General features: G+C 44.0%; 1 protein-coding gene and 1 long non-coding RNA gene across 10 annotated transcripts in view; one reads left to right on the top strand and one right to left on the bottom strand.

The window, feature by feature from the left end:
* Positions 1-11,477, top strand: part of ATAD2 (ATPase family AAA domain containing 2) — an 89,778-nt gene extending 78,301 nt beyond the window's left edge. For all 6 annotated transcript variants that reach the window (XM_050940581.1, XM_050940585.1, XM_050940583.1 and 3 more), the window contains 3 exons: positions 422-555; positions 5,981-6,109; positions 11,278-11,477. In XM_050940581.1, coding sequence (XP_050796538.1) covers positions 422-555; positions 5,981-6,109; positions 11,278-11,331 — 317 coding nt within the window. In that variant the 3' untranslated portion in view covers positions 11,332-11,477. The remainder of the gene's footprint in view (positions 1-421; positions 556-5,980; positions 6,110-11,277) is intronic.
* The window catches only part of LOC127045419 (uncharacterized), a 40,222-nt gene that overhangs the window by 19,792 nt on the left and 6,477 nt on the right, over positions 1-13,953 (bottom strand). The window contains exons 3-5 of one of the 4 annotated variants that reach the window (XR_007772684.1): positions 10,821-10,953; positions 6,825-6,893; positions 2,128-2,335 (exon numbers count right to left, since the gene is read on the bottom strand). This is a non-coding gene — a long non-coding RNA (uncharacterized LOC127045419). Of the gene's footprint in view, positions 1-2,127; positions 2,336-3,235; positions 3,319-6,824; positions 6,894-10,820; positions 10,954-13,953 lie in introns of all 4 variants that reach the window. The other 3 variants (XR_007772682.1, XR_007772681.1, XR_007772683.1) reach the window with 3 other exon arrangements.

Genomic DNA, 13,953 nt, shown 5'->3' with positions numbered 1-13,953 from the left:
TCCCCATTTGAGAAACTATTTGAGTGACTTTTACATTGTCTGCTTTGAAATCCATGTATATAGTTAAGTTTGTAAGATGTTACAGTTAAGAATTTATGATCAGCTAATAAGATTTTAGCATTTCATTACAGCTTTAGATGCTTTTATCTAGAGGGGGTTTTTTTGGGACATGGCATGATGAAGTCTGAACTGTATCTTGTGTGTACTGGAAAAGAAGCACAAACCAAACATCTCAAACTGGGAAATGCAAGTAACAGGAAATCACTGGGCAATGCAATTTCCATTTTGAAGCCCTGCCTTTGACACTCCAGAGAGATGATACCCTAGTCTAGTTCAACAGAACTGTTGGATCTTTGGTCTATGAATTAATCCAGGTAATTTGACAGAAATCCTTATTTTAAAGTTTAATTTTTCATCCTAGATGTGTGTGTACTTCGTATGACCCGTTGTAGACGTTCTCAAGTAGAACAGCAGCAGCTCATCAGTGCTGAGAAAGCCATAGAGATCCTCACTGAGCCAGCTTCCCCTCTTATTGTGGACTACGAAGAACTTAAAGTATGTATACTTCCTATTTTCTGAACACTGAAGTAGGGTTAAATAAGATAACTCGCTATAACTGGCATTGGTTAATTAAAGATTGAAATAATTATAGTGCCTGCTTTTTCCCCGATGAAAATGGTGGTGGTGGCCTTCTATTTTTGCTTTCCATTAAATCCTAGAAAAGATCAGTTACAGTCCAGATTTTAATTCCTAAAAGGACTTGTTAAATTTTGGAACCACATATTTAAAAGCTCTTAGTAGTGTTAGTTATTAATACAGTGTTTACTATGACCCTTAAACTTTTTAAACATAGGTTCCTAATATAAAGATCTTATTTCTGGTAGGAATGCATTCAAAACATAGTAAATTAGCTTCAGGCTCCAGTTAGCTCTCTCACCAAGTTTGTTTGGATAAGGTGGTGATATGTATTTACTTGATTTCTTTCAAAGCATGATGTTACAATTTTTCTTTGAGTGATGGTCTCTGTTTGTTTCACACCTGGGTATGCATGTGCACCATGCTGCTGAGTCTTGAATTTTTGGCAAGCAGTGGCCGTTGGTCCATACATGCACAATAGCTGTCCTCGTACTCCAAACTGAAAGCATAAAAGGCTCCAGTTCCTTCTTACTGCTACACAGTCTGAGCCTGAATCCTCAGTATACTTATCTCCCGTCTACTTCATCATTTCTATAAATATATTGTAAATAGTGTGTACTAGTATTTTTCTGGTATCGTGTAGTTATAGTTGTTTCTCCTTTGTTCCCCACTCTGGGGAATTTTTCCCCTCTGAGGAGGCTGGGATTATGCCCAGGGTTCCAGGTTTCAAGAACTGTGGTTCTTGCTCTTTTTCTTTTCCTGTGAGTTATCTATGTCAGTGCTGCTTCTACTGCCTAGGTGAGGCACATATCTCTGCCAGGTGGAGCATCTGCTGCTCCTTTCCCCCCAAATTTGTGAGAGTCAGGAACCAAGGCTTAATTACTTGATGGAGAAAGCAATGAGACCTCAGTTAAGTGGTCCTCCACAGAAGCAGTCCTCCATATCAGTCTTTTGGAACTGAGGACTGTCAGGAATGCCTGTGGATTCTTTTTGCCATTCATCAAGAATACCCACACAAAGGTCATGATGGACAATATGACCTGTGTGTTTTGCATAAATCTCCAGAGGGATGCCAGATCTTCCTCCCTCTGCACAGAAGCACTCAAACTTTTTGGAATTGGTGCATTCATCACAATGTGCTCATGTGAGGCCAATAGGGGTACGGAACGTGACAGCGAACAGTCTGTCGGAACTTTTCTCACAGCCACTAATGAGAACTGAATTCAGAGGTGCTTTGCAACATATTCACCCTTTTGAGGAGCCCTGACTACAGATCTCTTCACTATTTATCAGAACATGAAATGTCCTCCAGGTCGAGTCTGTGGAACCATTCACTGGGAGACACCATCATCCTCCCATGGGACAGGTACTACTTGTACGCCTTCCCCCACATTTCCTCTTCTAGCCAAAATCCTGTTGAAAATTCAATGAAATAAAGCAAGAGTTATTCTGATTTCCCCCTCCTGGCCGAGACAAGTCTGGTTCCCTTACCTGGAACAGATGGCAGTATGTACTCCGGTTCCCCGTTGGCCCATTCTTCATCTGCTCTCTCAAAATGACAGCCTGATCCTTCACCCCAACTTGCAGATCCTCCGCCTCCATGCTTGGCTCTTAGTTCCAGCACTTAGAGGTTGAATGTTCTGACAAGGCGAAAGATGTGTTGCTACACAGCTGAAAGTTGACCTCTCAACGTACTTATCTACAAAAATGGAAAGGATTCCAAATTTGGTGTCATTCTAAGCACATAGACCCAACCTTTTCCTCCCTCCCTCTGATTTTAGACTACGTTCTAGCTGTCAAAAAATCAAAACTCACCCAGCTCCCTTAAGGTACACCTCACGGCCATGACAGCCTTCCACCGTCAAGTAGATGGATATTATGTGATCACTTGCCCATCAATACATAGATTTCTTAAGGGCATTGGGAATCTCTTCCCACATGTGAGACCACATGCTCCAACCTGGGATCTTAACCTAATTCTCAGAGCTTTGACTAGACCTCCCTTTGAGTACTCTCTGTAGTAACTGATTCCACTCTGAAGCCCAAGCCCTCCATGGGGGATACTGCTGTGAAGTCATCTACAGTGGAGCATCTACTCCAAGAACAGTAAGTTACTGAGCTGTGCAGTAATGATGGTTCAAGATGTGTGTCCTTATGGGTGCTCCACAACCCGCCCTCCCCCCCTCTACTTTGGAGTTCTCAATATGTACTCCTGGGGGAGTTCTGCACCAAAAAATTAAATTTATGTGCAGAATGGTTTGAAGTTCTGCAAAATTCTGCATATGTTGTGTCAAAATAACACCATATAATCATTCCAGTTTCAATTGTTTTGGTTTATTTCAAAATACCTATTAACAATATGTCAACAATACACACAACAACAAAAAAGATTCCCCCGGGAGTAAAGAGTTAAAGAAACCCCTATGACAACTCAGGTCCAGTTGAGGGATGCTGGAGGGGATGCATGGACCCGCAGAGCCTAGACACCTGTATTCACGTTCCCCCAGAGACCAGCTATGGGGCAACCCCTGGCCCCAAAGCCCAGAACCTGCACCTCTTCCCCGCCCCTAGAGCCTTTACTCCCCCACAGCTTCCTTACCATCCCCCCTGGGGACGTGATGTGGTATAGCCATGCCCTTCTTCGCTTGCCAGAGCTGGGTCTCCTGGATCCTCTCCCATCCCCTAGAAAATGAGGATCAAGCAAGGCCGTCAGAGCATGCAGAGCCTTCATCCCCGCTGAGCTGGGTGCTCTGCTCACTGCAAGGTGGGCTCTGCAAAGTTCAGTGGTCCCTAATGGCAGCCAGAAGCTCTACGGATCCAATTCTGCAGGAAAAAACATGGAATTCTGTGCAAATACTGCATTGCACAGTGGTGCAGGATTCCCCCAGAAATAAATATGGGGCTCTGCAGTAGAGAAGGAACTGAGTGGGGTTTGTCTGCGGATGCTAGATAGCCTTGAGGAAGGGACAGTGCATGTGCAGGCTGAATGGACACTGCTATCTTAAAATCTCCAATCAGAGGTGCCGAGGCACAGATGCACCTACAATGGAGCACCCATAGGAGAACACATCTTGAAGAACCATTGTTACTCACATTGTGGTGTAACTTCCTCTTTTTTTACTTTTACCCTACTACAACTTTTCCTCTATCCTGAGGCTTAGACCTAATTTGTAGCGGCAAAATAACCTTTTTTATATATGAAGCAGACTAAATCCATTCAAATTTATTTGTATTGAATAATCTGAAACATTCAGTGAATCTCTCCAAGAAAGAGCTTTTCTTTTTTCCATAGTAGGCCTAGAACCTTAAGGACCTAATAAGGTGCACACATTCATAGGTGCTTCAGGAACTATAACCATTTGTATGTGGGAATTCTGTCATAGAAACTTAGTTGTAGTTCATCACTCCTGCCTTACCACTACCATCCCAGCTTCTAAAGCTTTTTTGGGAGTGATGCAGCAGTGAGAAGATTCTTTCCTCCATCTGTTCCTCTTAAGAGGGACCAAAATTTCTGGGGCTCTTCAGCCCTGAATGGGACCTCCTAACAGAGCTGCTTCTGTTTGTTCCATCATCTCCTGTACCACAGTAGAGCAGACCAATGGGGCAAGTTGAAGCGTCTCAGCTCCTTTCCCCTGGAAAAGTGTCTGTGGCTATACTTACCTACATGCCTCCAGCTTTCATCCAGACCACACCACACGATCCATTGTCTACAGCTAAGCTCTAAGATACAACCGCATTTGCTCCAGCCGCTCAGACAGAGACAAATGCCTACAAGATCTCTATCAAACATTCTTACAACTACAATACCCACCTGCTGAAGTGAAGAAACAGATTGACAGAGCCAGAAGAGTACCCAGACGTCACCTACTACAGGACAGGCCCAACAAAGAAAGTAACAGAATGCCACTAGCTGTCACTTTCAGCCCCCAACTAAAACCTCTCCAGTGCATCATCAAGGATCTATAACCTATACTGAAGGATGATTCCTCACTCTCTCAGATCTTGGGAGACAAGCCAGTCCTTGCTTACAGACAGCCCCCACACCTGAAGCGCATACTCACCAGCAACCACACAACAAAAACACTAACCCAGGAACCTATCCTTGCAACAAAGCCTGTTGCCAATTCTGTCCACGTATCTATTCAAGGGACACCATCATATGACCTAATCACATCAGCCATGCTATCAGAGGCTAGTTCACCTGCACATCTACTGATGTGATATATGCCATCATGTGTCAGCAATGCCCCTCTGCCACGTACATTGGCAAACCGGACAGTCTGTATGCAAAGGAGTAAATGGACGCAAATCGGACATCAAGAATTATAACGTCCATAAACCAGTTGGAGAACACTTCAACCTTCCTGGTCGCTTCGTTGCAAACCTCAGAGTTGCAATACTCCAACAAAAAAAACTTCAAAAAAAGACTCTAACAAGAAACTGCAGAATTGGAATTCATTTGCAAACTGGACACCATTAAATTAGGCTTGAATAAGGACTGGGAATGGATGGGTCATTACACAAAGTAAAACCTATTTCCCCATGCTAATTTTTTCCCTACTGTTACTCACACCTTCTTGTCAACTGTTGGAAATGGGCCATCCTGATTATCACTTGTTTTTTTTTTTTTTCCTCCTGCTGCTAATAGCCCACCTTAATTGATTTCTCTCATTGTAGTTAGTATGGCAACATCCATTTTTTCATATTTGTGTATATATATCTTCCTACTGTATTTTCCACTGCATGCATCTGATGAAGTGGGTTTTAGCCCACAAAAGCTTATGCTCCAGATAAATTTGTTAATCTCCAAGGTGCCACAAGTACTCCTCGTACTTTTTGTCTGTGGGCTGTAACTGCTCCCAGCCCACTGACTCTATGGGTTATCTGGCTATATTTCCTTGAGGTGAATGAGACTTACGGGTATCTTATGGGCTACACCCACTCCTGAAGGCCCTGCATTGCAACATCCATTCCTCTTAAGTGAGGCAAGATGTAGCTACTGCTGGAATGGTTTAGTCACTTACGAGTCACTTCCTGCTGTTCTGGGAGAAGAATTAACTTGTAACAGTAATCCCTCACATGACAGTGTTGTGCTATTGCTGGTCTGGCTCAGAATTTTCAGGCTTCCTTTTTCTCTGAAGTATTAAACTGTTTTTGCTTAACACTAAGAGGCATATCTCAGTTCTTTCTGAAAACTATTCTCTTGTGTATTACTTTTTTGTTAATGATACAAAAGTCCCCCGTTATTTTGCCATTGAAATGTCTTGTCTTTATATATGTTCAGATTGTCAAAAGCCTATGCAGATTTTTAACACAATTTTAAATATATACATTTCCCCCCTAGAAACTGTTAAAGATCGTCACCGAAAAAAGTAGAGACTACAATATATTTCACTTGGAAAAACTTTATGCAATACTCAGTCAATGTATTTATCGACATCGCAAAGACTATGACAAGACCAAATTAATACAGGTAAACATATTTAAATGTTAAATATTAAACCACTCTTTTTTAAAATGTTATATAATCAACTGCATTCTACTCTTAAAACTAAGAGTATTCCTGATGTAAAGATTATCTCGTTCCATTTTCAGTAATCTCTCCACATCTTAGTAGCCTGTCTGAAATAAATTATTGATCTCAGTCTAATGGACTTGTATCCATATCACAAAACCACCATCATATTTGGCACAGTTGTTGGCAGATTCAGCAGACAAAAAAATTGACTGAACAGGGAGACAGTCTCACCCACACAACTTTTGAAAAAAAAAACATTAAACCACATATGTACTCTTCAGAGCCAGCATTTTGGAACAAAAACTATACAAAAAGGGCCCCATTCTGTTGTTTCCTCTCTTTTAGCCTGCCAGTGCAGGCACAAAATCCAACTTGTCCCTGTGGAGGATTAATCTTATTTTGCAAGTGTTTTTTTTGTGTAGTGCCTAGGTTTGTGTTCATGAAGGATTCATCTACTTTTAGACATGGAGCAGAAAGTGGCCTTCTCTTGCTCTTCGAGTGATTGCTCATGTCAATTCCAAATAGGTGTGTGCGTGCCACAAGCATGATCGTCAGAAGGTTTTTCCCTAGCGGTATCTGTTGGCTTGGCTGTGGAGCCCCCTGAAGTGGCGGTTTCATGGTCATGTATATAGGTCCCTTCTGACCCGCCACCTCTTCAGTTCCTTCTTACCACCAGTGACAGTTGTTGGGGCAGCTTCTCTTGCATTAGCAGGCGATACCTAGTGGACTGTTTTTCTCCCTGTAAATAGTTTGAAAGTATAGTTAGTAATAAAGTTATAATTACTACTAAGTTTTAGTAGGGGGTCCTCCCTGGATGAGGCGGTAGCAGGTACCTCCACCACACCTGCCCACTATGGACACCAGGGCTCACCAAGGCCTGCTTAGGAGGGTGGCCCAGAACCTGAACTTGCAGGCAGAGGAGGTCTTTGAGGACATGGATCTCATGGTGGATATTTTGTCCCCTGAAGGGCCCTCGCGAGTGGCTCTGCCCCTCATCAAAATTATACAGAATACCACCAAGATGCCTTGGCACACACCCGCCTCTATCCCACCAATGGGGTGGAGCACAAATACTTTGTGCCATCTAAGGAGTACGAGCACCTCTTTACATACCCCCAACCCGGGGGGAAGAGAGGTGAACCACAAAGAGTGGCAGGGGCAACCGGGACCTACGCCCAAATCCAAGAATGCTAAGAAGCTGGACCTCTTCGGTCAGAAAGTCTACTGTACCCGGGGGCTCTTGATTAGCATAGCAAACCAGCAAGTGGTCCTGAGCTACTATGCTTATAACTCCTGGAGTTCTCTGGCCAAATTCCAGGAATTGCTCCCAGCTGACTCCTGCTCTGAGTTTGGAGTGATCTTGGAGGAGGGCAAAGTGGTCACCAGCACCTTTCTTCAGGCTGTCCTGGACTCAGCAGACTCGGCCACAACCATAGCTATAAGGCACAGCTATTGGCTTCAGGTTTCAGGGCCCCCACATGAGGTCCAGAACGCAATCCAGGACCTGCCTTTCGACTGCTCTGGCCTCTTAATGGGAACAGACGGACTCAAGGTTTCATAGCCTTAAGGACTTGCGGGTGATCCTCAAGTCTTTGGGGCTGCATAGGCCGGCCCCTCAAAGAAACATTTATGCCCCAGACCGCTCCACACTTATACTCTGCCCCTCCTAGACATGAATACAGCAGAAAGCGGGGCAGAAGTAAGTGGAGGAGGAGTGAGATGGGTGCCTCCTGGCAAGGCCGGGGCTCAGCTAAGCAACTGTCAAGCACAAAGCCAAACTTGTGAATGTGCGCCTGAGGATGGAACACCAATTCAATGCCCGGATCCTACCCCGTCCCTTTTTGAACAATCTATCCCATTTCTACCATGCCTGGGCTCAAATAACCTCAGCATGGTAGAATTGGGATATTCTCTCCAATTCTGTTCCTTTCCACCCTCCCCGTCCCTCTTCAGGGACCCTTCTCACAGGCAACTTCTAGGGCAGGAGGTGCAAATGCTCTTACAGCTTGGGGACGGTAGAGGAGGTTCCTCTGAAGTACAGTGGCAGGGGATTCTACTACTGTTACTCCTTAATCCCCAAGGCCAAGGGTGGGCTCAGGCCCATTTTAGACCACGAAACCTCAACAAATTCATGAAGAAGTTGAAGTTCCACATGGTCTCCCTGGCTTCCATCATTCCCTCTCTGAATCTGGGGGCTGGTATGCTGCCCTTGACTTGAAGGACGCGTACATCCACATCTCCATAATCCCTTCGCACAGACAGTTTCTGCGATTTGTGGTCAGCAGCGCACACACTCAGTTCACGGTCCTCCCCTTCAGCATATTGGCAGCCTCTTGGATGTTCACCAAGTGCACGGCAGTTGTGGCCGCCTTTCTTCAAAAGCGTCAGGAGCAAGTCTTCCCATACCTAGATGACTGGCTCATCAAGGGCTGGTCCTGAGCCCAGGTGAACCTGACATCCAACGTTCCTCAAACTCAGTCTCATCCTCAACGTGGCGAAGTCGACTCTAGCTCCCACTCAGAGAATAGAATTCATAGGGGGCCTCTTGGACTCCACCCAGGCCAAGGGCGTTCCTGCCGGAGTCTAGTTTTCTGGCCATGAGCGCCATCATACAAGGTCTCCACCGGTTCCCCACCACGGCAGACAGAAATTGCCTAAAATTGCTTGGACATATGGCAGCATGTACCTACATAGTGCAGCATGCAAGGCTGTGGCTACATCCCCTTCAGGCGTAGCTGGCCCAAGTGTACAGGCTGAACCAGGACTATCTAGACAGTCTGGTCACACTGTCTTCTCGGGTCCCTCTGGTAGTGGCTCAATCCACTGGCAGTCTGTGCGGGAGTACCCTTCTCCAAACCTCAGCCGTCGCTGTCTCAGATGCATTGGTACTGGGGTGGGGAGAGTATCTGGGCGACCTCAGAACTCAAGGCCTATGGTCCCAAACAGAATGATTGCTACACATCAAAGTCGGAGAGCTGCGTGCGGTGCGTCTAGCTTGCCAGGCATTTCAGGCTCATCTTCAGAGCAAATGTGTATCGGTGTTGACAGACAACAACCACAGCGATGTTCTATATACTCAAACTGGGTGGTGCTTGCTTCTCTCCCCTGTGCCAGGAAGCCCTCAGGTTGTGGGACTTTTGTATTGCACACTCAATACAGTTGGAGGAGTCATATTTGCTGGGTACTCAAAACGAACTGGCTGATCGCCTCATTGGATCCTTCCGCGGCCACGAATGGTCTCTCCAACCAGACGTCAGCAATATTTTCCTGAGGTGAGGATCTCCCCAAGTATACCTGTTCATGACATGGAGCAACAGGAAGTGCCAGCAGTTCTGCTCCTTCCTGAATCACAGCCCCAGCTTGATCGCGGACGCCTTTCTCATCTCATGGAGAGGTCGCCTGCTGTACACATTCCCACCATTTCCTCTCATCCATAAGGTACTCCTCAAGGTCTGGCAGGACAAGGCATCACTGATTCTCATAGCCCTGGCGTGGCCCTACCAACACTGGTTTTCCATGCTGGTGGACCTCTTGGTGGACACGCCTATAACCTTGCCCATGATTCCAGATCTCATCACACAGGACCATGGCCACCTTCAGCACCACAACCTGGAGTCTCTCCACCTCACCATATGGGAACTCCATGATTAAATTTGTTAGAGCTCCAGTGCTCCAGTTTGGTTAGGGAGGTTATCCTTGGTAGTAGAAAGCTGTCCACTCGTGCCACTTATTTGGCCAAGTGGAAAAGGTTCTCTTTGGTCCTCACAGAAGGGTACTCCTCCGCTGCAGTCCTCAATCCCCTTTATACTGTTCTACTTAAAGTATCCAGGGCTGGCAGTCTCATCAATCAAGGTGCATCTGGCTGCTCTTTCTACTTTCCACCCAGGTGCAGTGGGGCGGTCATTATTTGCTAACACCATGGTTGGACGCTTCCTTAAAGGACTAGACAGTTTGTACCTACAGGTGCAGCAACCGGCCCTTCCATGGGACCTTAACCTGGTCCTCTCAAGGCTCAACTACACAGAACATGATTCTCAAACTCTTTCTCATGCAGAGACTTCATGTTCAGCCAGACTTGAGCAGAAATCGCCAGGAGGCATCAAAGGTCCACGTCAGGCAATTCCAACATTGAGACTCTTAGGTGGTCTGAAATCTAGTCTTTAGAGCCAAAATACATGGATGTTTGTCCTAGTGTTTGAGCTGTTCATCTATGAATGGCTCCAGTTGCTCTGCTGATCCTTCTACATCTTCTCTTAAAAGAAAGATTTCTTCCTCCACACACTGGTCATCCAGGTCCGGTCTTCCGCATCTGCTGATCAGAAAGGATCCTCTGTTCTGATTGTGCAACAATGCAGGTGGCTTCCTTGGATCTAAACCATGTCCTGAAATGGATGTCCTTCTCAACCCAGAATCCATCCATAGTGATACGTTTCAAGCATGAGAGGGGAACTCATTTAGAACATTGGGCTCAAGGAATGTAGAATGCACAAATCTTTTGAAGTTTAGGGCTGTCAGGGATTGGTTTATGTTTTCCTCTAATCGAAAGAAGGAAAGGAAGTGCAGATTGCCCTAGTATTTGGGAAAACGTGGTGGTTGAATAGGCAAGGGGGAAGCTGTGTCTTATTCTTGTGTCAAGAGGCAGAATGTCTGGGAATAATGATACTACCTGAATAGAATAATCCCTTCAGCTCTGGTTATAACTGGTTGCTTGCATGGTCGCTGAAGGTATTGCCTCTGCAGATCAATCCTTAATTCTCCATCTTTCCCTTTATTTTGGATATGTAAGGATGTGTCTGAAGCTAGAGAGGAAAAGACAGTTAGGTGGCTTTTTATGCCATTGATTCTAGAATCCTGAATGTGAATGGTCCAGAAAGGACTGTATCTCTCATGTGGCTGGGCACATAACTCTACAGTGTAGATATGCAAAGGCAATACATTTGGAGAAAAACAGTTAACTGGTGAGTAACCTTTTTTCTTTCTTTTTCCTTAGTCATTTTAGCTGAATCTGTCAAATATTTACAATGGTTAGTGGTAAACAATTTTTTTAAAAAAGATTTGTAAATGTCTAAAATAGGACTTCAAACTATTTACACTCATGCTTGTTGCTTTTTGTTCTCTTTCAGGAAATGAAAAAAGAAATTGCAGTCTTCAAGAAAACTGAAGATGATAATATCTAAAACTGATTTCTACTTTTCTAATCTTTTACTTTAATTTTATGCTCCTTTGTTACCTGTGCATAGTTCAATATCAGAGTGCATATCCATGTATAAAGATATTAAAATATATTGAGACAAGATCAAGTAAAGTCTTTAAATTGCTTCTATCTAATTGTGGGGTTTCTTGTTGTGCTACCTTTAGTATGATAAATAGTAAACTGGAAGAGCAGGAGGGCTTTTGGTCTATTGATCAGTCTGCCCAGCAGTCCCCTCCCACATGAGTTCACTCAAAGAGCTGCATAAGTCAGTTAAGATATACTGTACAATTTTGATGACAACAAACCTGAAAAAAATACAAAGTAATGTATTTAAAATTGTAAAAAATATTTGATTATATAACTAAGGAGTTGTGTAATTCACAAGCAGAAAGGGGCAGTCGCAGATTTGCTTGCAAATTGATGTAGCACAGATGTTAACTATTCAGCCTTAATGTGCTGGGTTTTGGGGTTTGATTTTTTTGTTGGGTTTTTTTTTTGAGGAGGGGGATTCACCCTACAGAATATAGATCAATATTTTTTGGTGCTGTTACTGTATTAAAAGTTGGATCATTTAGTTGATTTTTCTGTATTCTAACCACGGGATATTTTGATATTACAATCTCAGTTCTTTGAGACTGAAAACATAAGCGTGTGATTCGTTCACAATTTAGAATAACTATTTCATTCAAACAATTTAGCACTCATACATCAATTAATACTGTGGCAATGGGCAGACATGACTGGGGGGGAGCACGTATGTGGTGTGTCCAGTTCCTTTTACTCTTCACTCCTTGCCTTATCTTGACTCCCTACATAGGCAGCTACTGTCACAGATGTTGACAGGACTGGCATATCTGGTTCACTGATGAAGTCTGGTTTATTAAGGTGAGAATTTTTTTTTAAAGTCTCCAATAAGTATACCAAAAATGCAAATAACATATGTGAAAACCAATTTAAGAGGAGCAAAAAGTTGGAAGATTAAAGTTCTGTGAAGCTTTGGAATAATGTTATGCTTCAAAAATAGCTGTTTCTGTTGCACAATTTCTTTCTTTCTTCATTGCAAATGGGTAATTCCTCTCCTGAGTGGAATTCAGAGGTGGTACAGAGTTACTACAGGTTCCAAGACTAACCCACGCCCTTCAAATCAGGCCACTAGAATTTTTTCCTCCCACAGTGAAACAAGTTGGTAGTTTAGTTTCTCCCAGCTACTTTGTTTTATAACTTTAATTCTATTTATTTTCATGCAGTAGTGAATGCATTTCAATTTCTAGCTTTGCTCTCCCTTTCCTGATGTGAGGAATCACCAGGTCATTGAAGCGCTAACCATCTGGTTCCTCTTATACAGCACATCCCGTGTGGGCTCCCTCTGCCTCCCACCACAGCAACAGAAAAGTCCTTCAAGTATCAAGTCAAAAAATAACTGTAGGTGGTTCTTCAGGAGCCTTAGAGGGAGAGGGTGAGCTATGGGCTGCTGCCACAAACTGCTGACCCTTTCTCTATCAGAATGAGGTTTTGTGTTAGACAAGCATTGCTGAGGCTTTGACATCCCTCTCCCGTCTGCTTGAAGCTCAAGCAGGAACGTGCAGATTCTCTAGCACTCAAATAAGTGGCAGCCAGCTTGGGATGCTACCTCTCTTCTGTAAACAACCAAAGGAAGTATCGTATACATAGCATCCAAAAAATACCCTGCATGACTCTCCTAGGGCAGGAAGCCAGTGGTTTGCAAGGAACTCAATTTTAATTTAATGCCTGAAAAACAGTGTTTGTTTTTTGTTTATTAGACGCAAGGTTTCCTGCGCATGCTTCCTTTGAGGTCTAAATAGAGATTTCTGGATAAAACCAAATATTAAAAGCATTACATAAAACCAAAAAAAAATTCCTAGGTTTTGAAAAGGATTTCTTTTTCCAAAGATCCTGTAGGCCACATAAAGTGAAGACACCCCCCAGAAATTTCAAAGTCTCAACTATTGCCATTTCCTATACTTAGGCCTGGTCTACACTCTAAAGTTGGCTCAACGTAAGTAGCCTTGCATCAGCCTACTTTTGCACTAAAGTTTCTCTCTGGACAGCGTAAGCACCCCATGATGGTGACAAAGTAAAACCACCTTCCCTAATGACATAGAGCTATGGTTGACCTACTGAGGTCAACTCTGTGTGAATGCAGACAGTGCATGACCTGTGTTGACCCTGTAGCAGCAGTCCCACAATGCCCCCGTTCCCTGTGACAGTGACCACTCTGGTCACAATTTTAAACTCCATTGCCCAGGGGTCACGGAGACTGGAAGCCATTTCCCCAAGTCCCCTTCATATTTTTTAAATCCTTTTTCCTGATTTTTTTTTTTCCACCTTGAGTGCACCTAGGAGCTCTCCTTTATGTGCAAATGACCATGTACAGCAAGCTTCAGAGTTTCAGTAAAAGTCTAATATTTATAAATGCTCAATTACTAACAGCACCCAAAGCTTCAGGCCCAGAGAACAGTCCAGCACAGAACACTACTGAGGTGACTGTTAAAGGTGCTCTTTCAAAGCCTTCGTCACCTGCATAGCTCCACATCGGGTTCTTTTGCAATGGCCCTTGTGTCTGGCTGCTCAAAGCCATTCCACC

This window comes from Gopherus flavomarginatus, chromosome 2, assembly GCF_025201925.1.
Source record: "Gopherus flavomarginatus isolate rGopFla2 chromosome 2, rGopFla2.mat.asm, whole genome shotgun sequence".
In the NCBI taxonomy this organism is placed as follows: domain Eukaryota; kingdom Metazoa; phylum Chordata; order Testudines; family Testudinidae; genus Gopherus; species Gopherus flavomarginatus.
The sequence above is the reverse complement of the archived record's forward strand: the minus strand, read 5'-3'. Positions and strand labels throughout refer to the sequence as shown.